At 57.4% G+C, this 12,003-nt stretch overlaps 5 protein-coding genes across 5 annotated transcripts; 1 reads left to right on the top strand and 4 right to left on the bottom strand.

Annotated features, from left to right (window-relative positions):
• Positions 1-315: 315 nt before the first annotated feature.
• BXZ73DRAFT_106969 (membrane-associated proteins in eicosanoid and glutathione metabolism) lies at positions 316-995 on the bottom strand (the record flags this gene model as incomplete). Its single annotated transcript, XM_048016791.1, has 5 exons — positions 316-371; positions 428-473; positions 526-683; positions 742-804; positions 866-995. The coding sequence occupies 5 exons, from the start codon at positions 993-995 to the stop codon at positions 316-318; spliced, it is 453 nt and encodes a 150-aa protein (XP_047872175.1).
• Positions 996-2,185: 1,190 nt separating this feature from the next.
• Positions 2,186-4,731, bottom strand: BXZ73DRAFT_106968 (DUF803-domain-containing protein; the record flags this gene model as incomplete). The annotated part of the gene is made up of 13 exons (XM_048016790.1): positions 2,186-2,524; positions 2,622-3,069; positions 3,105-3,196; positions 3,248-3,373; positions 3,427-3,455; positions 3,511-3,534; positions 3,607-3,699; positions 3,753-3,804; positions 3,859-3,948; positions 4,013-4,303; positions 4,366-4,452; positions 4,511-4,637; positions 4,697-4,731. 13 exons carry the CDS (start codon positions 4,729-4,731, stop codon positions 2,186-2,188), a joined length of 1,833 nt encoding a protein of 610 aa, XP_047872174.1.
• Positions 4,732-5,536: 805 nt separating this feature from the next.
• On the bottom strand, positions 5,537-6,286 carry BXZ73DRAFT_55588 (uncharacterized protein; the record flags this gene model as incomplete). The annotated part of the gene is made up of 1 exon (XM_048021370.1): positions 5,537-6,286. The coding sequence occupies one exon, from the start codon at positions 6,284-6,286 to the stop codon at positions 5,537-5,539; it is 750 nt and encodes a 249-aa protein (XP_047872173.1).
• Positions 6,287-8,136: 1,850 nt separating this feature from the next.
• Positions 8,137-8,913, top strand: BXZ73DRAFT_106966 (uncharacterized protein; the record flags this gene model as incomplete). Its single annotated transcript, XM_048016789.1, has 4 exons — positions 8,137-8,189; positions 8,246-8,314; positions 8,377-8,601; positions 8,658-8,913. 4 exons carry the CDS (start codon positions 8,137-8,139, stop codon positions 8,911-8,913), a joined length of 603 nt encoding a protein of 200 aa, XP_047872172.1.
• A 675-nt stretch (positions 8,914-9,588) lies between these two features.
• On the bottom strand, positions 9,589-11,405 carry BXZ73DRAFT_106965 (uncharacterized protein; the record flags this gene model as incomplete). Its single annotated transcript, XM_048016788.1, has 5 exons — positions 9,589-10,057; positions 10,117-10,549; positions 10,599-11,021; positions 11,076-11,163; positions 11,241-11,405. 5 exons carry the CDS (start codon positions 11,403-11,405, stop codon positions 9,589-9,591), a joined length of 1,578 nt encoding a protein of 525 aa, XP_047872171.1.
• Between the last annotated feature and the right edge of the window lie 598 nt (positions 11,406-12,003).

Here is a 12,003-nt window from a genome sequence, read left to right as displayed (position 1 = left end):
CAGACGGCCAGCGCTTGTCCAGCGCTCTCTCGATCTACGGAGGCCCCCGTCATCAACCTGGAGCATATCTCATTCGGCATCTCGGCGGAATTTCCTTCCAGAGCGATCTAGGGAAGTACGGAGCGTCCGTAGTTCCGTATTTCCTTACGGAACGTCATCCACTCTGGCCCCTTCGGCAATCGTGAGTCGCGTAGCTCAGACATTTTTGGAGCATTCCCGACCCATGTTTGTAAGCACAGATGGGATGCGTTGAAGTCCCCATGTGGGATAGCGTACGAGGACGTAGATACACTTGCGTAAACAATAAACAACATCTTACAGAACCTGCTTGAGCAGGGTCGCGACACTGACCGTCGCGGTGACGAGAGAGCCTAAAATTCGGACTATTCAGCTTCGAGTCGCATAAGGCGAGCAATCATCCACTTACCACCTAGACCCGCCAGCCCGAAGAGACTGCCAATGCGGCTTATACGCTACAGTCCGATCTGAACATGCGTTCTGGGATGACATAAAACGTCCACTCACCTTGGCCGGATCACCGGTGCTGTAACCAACGGTGTAGAGAATGCGGTTCATAACCCAAGCGCCACACAACCCGGCAGAGACCACGGGGTATTGCAAGCCACCGATCAGGGTGGCTGCGACAATGACAGGGTACACCTCGAGCGTGTTTTGGTGCGCACCTGCGACAGCTCATCCCTCAGATGTGGGCGGAAGACAGCAAGGGCTAGTAAGACGTACGCTGAGTGCAGTTAAACACCATAGCTTCCTTCCTGGCGGATGCATCGGCCTTCTCGGCATAGACTGTGGAGGACCAGAGCACTAGTTAGCTCTTGACAAAAAACCGGGAGAAGCGGAAACGCACGATAAGGGTATGGTACTTGGGCACGCTTACGAGCTCCCGACACCTTCACGGTCTGCCAGGCGATGAGGTAGAAGGTAGAGACCACGGCGGCGACCGGGTACACGAATTCCTTGCTCAGGACGATGGACATGGCGGCGATGTGGAGAAAGGCGGAGTAAGGGGATAGAGAAGAGCGGCCGAAGGGTGTGGGGAATGTGGGATGTGGACGATGGTCGGCAGAGTTACGCACTTATACTGGCTACCGGGTACCCGGCAGATATTACGGCAGAATCGGAATACGGCTGACGCGTCCCCACGGCACGGCGAATGTACGTCGTCGTCGTCCACAAACGGTTACGCGACACGTATCCCCTCTCAAGTCCGTCATTCCCGGACCAGCCACGTGCAGCCTAGCCATGGCTGGGGCACAGTGGGGCACCCTCTGTGTAAGCAAAGGACCAAGTTTGATGAGGATGCGCCCGTGAATGTTTTCCGTGCTTAGGATGCGCGCACGGATATTCGGAATCAGACATTCGGAATGCCCGAGATAGTACTGCGGACCTGTCAGTCCTGGCGCGCCAAATAGCAAGCCGCTGTCAGCTTTCAGTCAGCTCGATCGGCATCAATGAATGATTTTCCGGGACGGACGTAAGATAACCTCGTAGCCGGCATCTAATCTCGAACACGCCAAATATCCAACTTCACCACTCCGGAACTTGAACGCGTTTATCATGGAAGAACTTTAGATCGGCGGGTCCACGGTCTTCGACCACACAAGGCATTTTGGCAGGTGGTCACCGCCTGCTGAGGTAGGTCCCTTCGTCACCGTGCTGGCAACCGGTACTATGACCGCAAGCTTCGTAGATCGACTAACCCGAGGCCCACCTTCAAACTTGTATAAATCATTAGCGTACGTATTGCTATCATCGGCGATGCGGTCAGTGTCGCAGACTGAGTGCTGCAGGAAACCTCATCGTTCGGAAGTGAAATTGTGCCCGCATTAAATGACAATGTTGATCTCAAGCTTAAGATTTTGAGGTGCGCTCAAGAGCTTTACCATAAAGTGCCAGGTATGTATGGGAAGTGATTATAAGCAGGACCAGAAGCACTACATCCGAACGCAACGAATCTCAAAAAGGATGAAGACATAAGGATACATCAAAATCAAATAGCAGCAATAGTGTGCGTACGTAATAGACGTCGCAGGTCGTATATATGGTGTCGTTACATCTTCCCCAATGCCAGATCTCCCCCGTCTCCCTACCACAACACCATAGCACAGATATGGCACACACGTACAACATCACATTACACCGCATACGGCCTCGAGTGCGGAAGCCCTCACTTGCCCTCCCCGGGCTTCTCGTCCATGACGCCTTCTGTGCCCACGCGCTCCGCGTCCACGAACGTCGACGGCATCGTTCTCGAGCGCGCCGCACCGGCGTCCGCGCCCCTCGTACCCATGCTGGGCCTTGACAATGTCGTCGGTATTGGCAGCGTCACATGCACGTCCGGCGCGCTCGCGGTCCCGGTCTGGAAGCGGATGCTCGGACGGCGTGTGCGCGCCTCCTCATTCGCGCGGATCGTGCTCTCGCCGTGGACGAGCCCGAGGCTCCCTGCGCTGGGGCTGGGGCTTGGGAGGCCGTTCGAGGAGGGCGGCGGCGAGCCGGACATCGGGCTCTCGACCATGGTTGCTGGCAGCCAGACACCATCTCCACGACCTCCACGCGACTCTTCTCGTCCATCTCAGATGTCTTCTCCTTCTCCTCTCCCGGACGTCCGGCAACGCCGATGGGCTGTGGGCTGGCGAGCGCGATTCGGGGCGGCGGTCGTGGGCGAACGCGCGGAACCACGAGCCGCCGTTGGCGCGCGGCGGAGGCGAAAGAGAGTCGCGGCGGCGGACGGTCGCAGTGCCGTTTCCGCTGTGCATGCTTCCCGCCCCAGAGATGGAAAGATGGCTGCGCGATGCGCTCGCGGTGGAGAGCGCGGTTGCGCGCCGGCGTGCACGGATGATCGTCCCGAAGAGGCCACCGCCCATGCGCAGGGAGTCGATGCCTGGCTCTTCGGAACGGGCGACGATGGCCCGCTTCTCCTCGAGGAAATCCCAGTCGTCATCAGTGTCGGACTGCGCTCGGCCGAGTTCGAGGTCGTCCGTTGAGCGTGCGGGAAGAGTGGAATCTTGGCCTTGGTCGGACAGAACGTGTGCATCGTGAATGGAGTGCGCGCTACGCCGCGATCGGTGAGAATGGCGAGACCGAACGGTGCCTCCGCGGCCAGTTGGACATCGTGGGCTACGTTCGGGTCCGCCTCTTGGCGAGCTGCTTGTAAGAGCAGTGTGGTGTGTTCATCAACCTTTTTTCGCAAATTTAATAATATGTATGCGGCATGAACTGGGTGACATACGTTGCTTAGTTTCCTTGGATCGACCTTGGTCATCTGCAGGATGACGATACCAGTACAGATGACGACGAATGCCAGCACGATTGTGATGATCTCAGAGGCGCTGGCCTTCAATCCTTGGTAGAGGATCTGGATGCGCTTTGAGTGAGCTCATGCATGCAAGAGTAGGTACTGCAGCGTACAACTGAGGTGACCAACGTGCAGAAGGTGACTGGCAGTCGAAAGCAGGTGAGTGAGGGTGGGCAGTGGATCTGTAGGACACTCACAGGTCACGTAGTAAGTGGGCGTAACTTCGAAACAAAGCGTCAATCCTAGTAATGTGAAGCGTGGAGAGACTGTGAAGCTTACCCATAGCTGCGTACAGTGGTTAGAACATTTCACAATGTGCACATCAGACGGGCACTTGCCTGTGTTGAACATTGCTAGCGCCACATTCAGGTAGTAAATCTCGGTGACTGGACCCGATAGTCAGTTTCGAGGTGATGAAACAGTGAGACACGCAACGCACGCAACGTGATGACCACAAAGATAAGCAGGAAGTAGATAAACCAGTTCTTGAACTGCACGCAGCGTCAGTGTTTGACCAGCAGTCTACCAGACGTGAGCAGACACACCTGGTTCTGTCCTCGAATGGACGTGACAATACATGCGCCCAGACCTTGCGTGCAACTGACACTGAGGCCACCAATGAGGCTGCAAACGCCCTGTGCGCCACCGTGAGTCAGTTCAGCTTTGCTAAGAATAACCGTGGTAAGGACTGCAGCGCACCAGATAGGGCATCATACTCTTCTTGCCCCATTTTGGCGCGGCGTACACCGCGAGGAAGACGGCGGCGGCGATGACCACGCCTCCATACGCGAGGAACCATGGTGCGAGGAAGAGGTGCTTGAAACCCTCGATGGTCGATACGCTCTGCTCGTCCGGCGCGTTGATGGCAAGAATGGATGCACCGAGGAGGCACTGGAAGGAGGATATCCAGCCGAACAGCGACAGACGTTCCTTGAGAATAAAGTGCGAGAGAATGGAGGATATGACAACCGACAGAGCGCCCATTGGAGTCTACGAGGGGCGAAGGGAGGTGGGTACATGCGCAGAGTGGACTCGGGGGAAACGGGACTCACGACGACAATGGCCTCTACGAATGCATACGCGCCAAAGTTGCAGAGCTCACCGAGAATCATGATGATCATTCCAGTCCACCAAAGAGGCTGTTGGGCGCGTCAGTGAACGCTCGGGGAGCACTGCGCGGGCAGCTGGGCGACTCACCGACTTGAGATAAGCGACACCTTCGCCGGCGACATGACCCTTCTGCGACGCCAGGAGACCCTTCTTCTTGAAGACGAAGGACGAGCCGATGAGGACGCCAGAACCTATGGCGAGCACGACGCCAACGCTGCATTGCGATCGGCACGCTTAGCGTTGACATCGGGTAGGAGGGCTTGTGGTACTCACGCGCGGTACGTAGACGGCTGGTTGGAGTCCGACATAGTGGACGACGCTCAACGCCTGACACGGGGCGAGAATACGAGTGCGTGGCGGGCGTCGGGCAGCGGGTGTGGGGTGGGAGCGGGCGGAAGGGCGGGCGAGGCACGTTCGCAGGCGGAGTGGGAGGCGGGATCGCGTCAGGCCAAGCACGGACATGACTGCATCCAGCGGAGGGGTTTCCCCGCGGTCTTCTGATGCTCATGCTCGCAACTTCTACCACCATGCCCGTTTTGTTCCTGAGCATATCGTGCTGTTACCTCTCTGCGATGCGACTGCTTCGGTGTGTACTCAAGTACTCAAGTCTCAAGATCTCAAGGCCGCGACTTTGCTTCCTAGATTCTCAAATCGCGACCATGTGACTCCTTGAAAATCAAGATCGGCCCCAGCCTGGCGCAATCCCGGCTACCACCTTCGCGGCTGACTGCGCCGCAGTGAGCCAGCATCTAAATGAATCAGAATTCCTCAAAGTACATCCAAGATCTCATTCGACGACCTGTGCCACCCCCGTACGGCATCCTCTTCCTGTCTTCCATGACTTTGTAACCTCCGTGTCTGGCTCCTCTTCATCCAACCCAGTGCTCTCCGAGGAGTCCAAAATTCCCCCAGACCTGGCTCGAAGTCGGGCCTCCAATTGCAGCTCTCTGGCGTACTTCAAGCTTCAGCGCTCAGGCCCCAGTTGGCACATAGACGGTATCGGTCCCTCTCGCACCGTTCTGACAAACCGCTGGGACGGTTTCCCCTCTTACAGTAAAATTACATTCGCTGGCCATCACGTACGGTTCTTCGTTATCGTGTACTGTCTTCTGATCATGAACTGAAAGCGGTCCACCTGGCACGAATGCGAGCCTCCAACTCCTTATTATACTTGCGTCCTCCACAATCGTCCGACCCTTCTCGCAAAAGCACCCAGTCCCCACGACGTGCTCGCTCGCGAATGTCCCGCTCGTGTGCGATGGTGTCAGGGTGTAGCATGTTCAACTCCCCCTTGATCCAGTCGATGTGCCACTGGCGGAGCTCGGCGTCGATGTTCTCGAGCCAGGCGGGAGAGGAAAGCAGAGAACGCTGGGCGGCATGGAGATACTGTAGCTGCAGTTGGAGGTAGCGAATGAAGCTCTCGGACGAGGTGTCCATAATGCGGTGCACCAACGCGCAGTAGAACCGTGGCAGGGACGGATAATGGTCGGCACCGTTCGGGGAAGACCAGAGCTCCTCGGACATGCATGTCCACACGTTGGCATCGAAGAGAACGGTGAGGTCGTCGCAGGGAGGGTCGGAGGGCGCGGGGGATACGAGGACCACGGGAGATCCATCTACGGTGGGGTCCCAGAGCTCCACGCATGACGGGGGGTGCACCGTATGAGTCCAGCCCGCGGAAAGGAGAGCTGCCTCCGCGTCAGAGACAGAGTGGACGAGGAGGTAGTATTGCAAGGCGACGGTGTCTGAGCCGTGGAATTGCAGCGCTCGCTCAAACCAGTGACAGAAGGGGACGTTGTGCTTGATGAGGATCGGGCTGGGGTTCGGGTGGCCGTTCGTGGAAGACGGCGGCGAGGCGGACATCGGGCTCTTGACCATCGTACTGGAGACTACCTCCACGACCTCCGTTTGATCTTTCTCGTCCATATCCGATGTCTTCTCATGCTCCATCTCCTGGATGTTTGGCAACGGCGATGAGCTGCGGGTTGGCGAGCGCGAATGGATGCACGGCTGGTTGGAGTCCGACACGGTAGACGACGCCTAACGCGTGGAACAGCGAGGAGTTGAAGAGTGCGGTGCGGAAATCGCGTCGCTCCAAAACTCCCTGCAGAAAGCGCCCGCCTGGCCAGGCTCTGGCATTTGCCGAGCCGTCCTCCCAGCGCCAGCTCATTGTCTCCTCCTGCCTCCAGTCTCCCTTCAAGCTTCAAGGCTCCACCTCCCTGCTCATCCTCCCTCGCATTCTCGCGTTTATCTGTCCTCTCGCTATTGCTTGCCTTTGCACCCTTATCTTTACTAGCCTTCGTGGACACGACATAGCTCGCTGCGCAATCCTAGCAGCGGGGCACTACACATCGTTCCAGTTTCGGCTTCACACACCATCTGGCGTGGGCAGCGGTATCGGATGTATCAAGTACTAAAGTACTAAAGGCTGAGGGTGCATCGGCCAACAAGCCGCGCGGCGGCCGACCGTAGTACGGCAAGCGCTTGCATGGCTGGAGCGCCCGCAGAGTTCAACCATGCACGTGACTTGACCACCATTGGCGATATTTCACCCGTACATTGACTACATCCGCGTCAAATGTTTTCAAACTTTCAGAAGTATTAGATGCATGGTTCTTTAGCACGAATTTTACTTTAATAGCAGCCAGAAGCGGTTTGTGTTGATTTAGAGGCAAAACATGCAAGACAGACGATTTCGAGGATAGACGCTGTACCGCTGAATTTGTACTTGTTGTGATCAGAGCTCACCCCTTCAAGGCGCTTAATTGCTCGCTTCGTTACTTCTTATCGAAGACGTCTAAACTGTGCAAGGACACTCCTCTCCCAGCTACCTCCCAACCTCCCTCTACTCGCCCGACCTCTGTGCCTGCACCGAACTTGAAGACCCCCGCCACATGCCAAGGATTTCCAGCATGACACCATCAGCCCGGAGATCGCTATTGCGGGGCAGTGGCGAGCTACCGCGGCCTCGCTCCATCTCGGTGAGTCTTCCTAGCCATCCTCTCTCACTCTTCTCGACCCCCGCTCCTTACCCAGCTCTCTGCGCCCTCGCCAGCACCTCCCCCCTGTGGAGCACCACCACCTGGACTCGCTGCGCCGGCGGTGTCCTAGACGGCTGAGCGCGTGTGCGTGGGGAGCGCGACAATATCTAGAATACCTCACGTTGACATCGGTGAGCTTAGATCCCAACCTCCGCATCTCCGCGTGCCCCATCTGACAACGCGCCCACCGGCGTCCTCCGCAACATAAACCGCCATGTTCAACATTGCTGAGGGCCCAATAACGAGTGTGCCCCAGTGTCCTTCGCGCGTGGCCGGCGAGGGGCCCCACGCGTGGGTCGTGGTCTGCCGCGCACAACTCATTGCCGTCTCAGCGAGGTGTGCGTGCATAGGGGCATAGGGAGTGCGAGCGGGATGTATTTGGGGATGGACGTCGGGAGCTCCTCTGTAGCGCGTGCACCCACGGCGTCCACTCACTTCTCCAGAGTACCATGCGCGCACCGCCAACCGCGCCTTCTACGCTCTTCGATATTAAGTACTTTCTTGTTATGTTGTTGTTGGTGGTCAATATATTTTGTTTTGAGCCTTCCTCCATGGTGAGAGCGTACAGATCTCAAATTCGCCCATGCCCAAACCCCAGATAATTTAACATCCTCTATGTTGATGGACGCGTCATGTCATTTGGCACGTTCTTATCGCTCCGTGTGATCGAGCATGCTGCAGACCCCTCAAGGCCTCAACGCTCAGTTCTCCGTTCCCCCGCCCAGGTGAGCACGCCCCCACGTTTGCGACTTCCCCTCCGTTGCGTTGAACGACACATCAGTACCCCTTCTTCCGCGACCACAATCCTCAAGATGGATCCAGCTCCGGACATCCAGAACCGTCAACGCCAGTGCGTTCTATAGACCGACTCCCCCCAGTACCCGCAGGCTGACCACACTACATGGACTACAGGAACACCCTCCTGACCGCACGCGACGTGGCAAGAGCCATGCGTGACGACGACGTATATGCAGTCGTCGGAGGAGCGGCGTGCTTGATATTCGGCAGCACTCGGTTGACTACCGACGTCGACATTGTCGTCCTCAAGGCACCGTCAAAGAGTTGCGGTCTCGGCTTCGAGACTCCGCAAACTTCATCGTCGAACCCAGAACCCTACACACCGAGCATTTGTCCAAGGTTCCCATCGACATTGTATTCCCCCCGAGGATGTTCACTTATCCTTTCACCGCAAGTACCCCAGTCGTCGTCGTCGACGGCGTTAAGGTCCTCGCTCCGGTACCCCTCCTGGACTGCAAGTGCTACTCAGTTACGGGCCGCACCATCGAGGGAAAGAAACTCAGCGACACCACTGACATCAAGTTCCTGCTTCAATACTGCGCCCGCAATAGCATACAGCTCCAGGCGGCTGCCTTGAAATTCCTCGACGCCGAATTAGTTGAACTCCTCGTGAACGACTACCGATTCCGGAGCAGTCTTTTATTGACGTAGGGTATGACGCCGTCAGTGAGTTTCAAACTGTCCAGTCAATGCTTTTCACCCCAATCTCCCTCCTCCCCCAACTCCAAACTCCCTCGACCCTCGTCCTCGACTGCCCCAACCCCTTCGCCTCCTTGCAACTACCAAATCTGGATCGCCCTCGTCCACCTCATTGTGAAGCTAGCTAACTACGGCCCTTCAAACAGACAAAAGGTTTCCCTGATTATGAATATCCGATACGAGTTCTGTGACATTGATGGTATGGTACTGTTGACAAAATCAAGTTTCTGTACGACCTTCATACACACATGTTGCGCCATCAACGCTCACAGATGGCCTGTCAGTCACCACTTCGTGGCCGATCCCTCCGCCATTTGAAGTTCTCGCTGTTCCGCTCCTTAGCCGATTGATTGTATCATACTCCGTCCACTTGAATGTATTCCCGGACACATATTTTCTGTCTGCGCCCTATCGCACTGTCTCTTGCGGAACATGCCAGAAACAATACATGTTGCAACTCACTTTCGAATCCACACGTACAAACTCGCAAAGATTATGACCTCGCCACGACCTCGTGCCGATAATCCCCGCGCCCCTCCAACCACTCCCGCACCCATTGCACCTGCACGTCCCCCCGCTCCGAGCCCGTCACGAGCATCGCGCCGTCGGACGAGAACGCGCACGCGGTCACCGGCCCCCGAAATCGACGCAGCGCGCGACGCACTCCCACTGCGTGCCGGCGTCCGCCCCGGTCGCGGTCCTTCGCCACAGCCGCGTTGCGCCGTCCCTCGCGGACGCGGTCGCGACAAGCGCGCCGTCGGGTGACACCGCGAACGCTGCCGCCGCGGGTGCGGAGCAGGACGCTCGTGCCCGCGACCGCACCCGCGCCGTGAACCGTGGCGACGACGGCGACGCCAGTAGGGACGTCGTCAGGCCCGCCTTCGGAGCATACGAGGGTGCTGCCGTCCCGGAGCAGAGGGCGTTGGAAAAGATGTGCGCGGAGCAGAGGTGCAGCTGGAGGAGGAACTCGTACTCAGCGCCGCTGCAGCGCGCGGGCGCTGCGTCCGGATGCGGCGTGGTAGCAGCTGCGAACCCGGCGGGGAGGGAGATGGGGTGAGCCAGCTCCAGAGTCCGCCCATCGGAAGAAGTCCGAAGCCTTGCGTGTGCGCGGGGAAAGAGGAGACCACCGGGCACACGCGCTGCGGCAGCTCGTACAAGAGGGAGTACGTGCGCATGTCCCACACGAGGACCGTGCCGTCCGTGGAGCACGTCGCGAGTGCGGTGCCGTCGCGGGCCCACAGCACGGCGGAACAGTGGTTGTGGTGCTCCCCGTGGGTGAGCGCTGCGGCGCGCGTGTCTTGGCGGGTGTCCCAGACCTCGACGGTGTTGCTCCAGCCGTCCATGGAGACCAGACGGGTGCTGTCGAAAGAAAAGGCGATTTTCGGGCGCGCGCAGTCGTACTCGATCGTGGTTACTGTTTGGTCCACGAAGGAGGTCCAGGCGCGAACGGCCTCTCCGCCGTCTGTGGGCCATAGGATGATGGTGGGGACGAAACAGAGGGGGTCGCTGGAGCTTGCGATCCAAACGCCGGATGGGGACACTGCGAGGACTGCTACGGACCCCATGAAATGACGGCGTCCCAATAGTGCTGAAGCAGGGATCAGAAACAAGCACTAGTAAATGTGTGGCCAACGCACCCGGTGTTACCATCAGATGGAAGATGCCATGTTTGTATAACATCGGAAATGCCGTCTGAATTGTTTGCTGCACGTTATCTTCGTCGGATGATTGGAATATCGGAACAACGAAGGTGATGTTGACAGGAACTCGACTATCTCGCACGAGAGCAAGGGTGAGAAGGGCCCGCTCGAGATCCAAGCATAGAGGCAAGTGGTCCTCGTCGATGATAGTGGTCCTGATGTATGCATCGCCCAAATCGTTCCATTTGAAGCGCAGTCGTCGTAGTTTGGGTGCGGCTGTGACGACAGTGCACAGCTGTTGGACGATATTCTGGAACCTCAATGAAGGCGGGTCAACGCCGAATGGTCTCCCTATAGTCATAGTGACCGCGAGCGACTGCAGCTGATGGTATTGACTTGGGACTCGCATGACAGGCGTATCTGGTATATCAGCGGGTCAGTCGCTGGGAAGAGAGGAGCGGCGGGGTTGCCTACCAAATTGAGCAGTAAGTTTGAGATCGCGGAGTTGGAAAGCAGTTGAACACATCAGGATGTTCAGCAAAGTGGGGTTGCATAGCGATAGCTGAGCAATGGAGCAATGATGTTAGCAAGACAACTTAGATAAGTGACGAAATCCGACCACGGAACCGTATTACTCACTCGTAGGCGTACGATAGTTGACCGTGAGATAAGCCGCCTGCTAGCCAGATCGAGCGCAGGCGAAGGAGGCTCATTCTTGCAGTAGATGTTGTTGCAATTTAGCGCTGACAGGGATGTGAAGCAGAGTAGCAGCCGCACAAAATCCAAAGGGGTATCGAAGGACATGTCGCTCAGCGTTAGAACACGCAGGAAGGATCCACATCGCGCGAAGCCGTGACTGACGAGGCACCGACCACTGGATTATGGAAAGCTTCCCAGAGACCCTTGCAAGTCCAGGAGCACAAGTTAGGGAGTTTGTGGAGAAGACCCAATAGAACGGCGCTGGGATAGACCTCGTTGTAGGTGTCATGGACGAAGACAGCTGTGACATGGCACGCCAAATCCGGGGTGCGCTGAAGAGCGGTCTGGATGGCGTGGAGGCCACGCAAGTCGGTGATGTACAGTGTTTGGAAAAGTCGAGCGCGGGCCCGGGGCTGCCACGTTGTGCAAACCAGTGCACAAGTGCAAAGTGCTCGAAGGTGGTGGGCATCCTTGAGGGGAAGATTCGCGTCGTGATCGCGCCTCAGCTGGTCGATGATCGCGAAGTGTATCTCGAGAGGGAGGATAAGGCGGAAGCGCATCCTGGAGGGAAGAGGATGACCTGGACGACTGCCCGACCATTCTCACCACTGGCAGGACTGGCTGTTTGAATGGGACTTCGGAGGGCGGCAAAATTGACAGATGCACATATGCGCCGCAGTCGGTGTCCCTTATGAACAATGAC

This window comes from Epithele typhae, assembly GCF_022376455.1.
Source record: "Epithele typhae strain CBS 203.58 chromosome Unknown BXZ73scaffold_96, whole genome shotgun sequence".
NCBI lineage: Eukaryota > Fungi > Basidiomycota > Agaricomycetes > Polyporales > Epitheliaceae > Epithele > Epithele typhae.
This window is presented reverse-complemented; position numbering and strand designations above follow the sequence as displayed.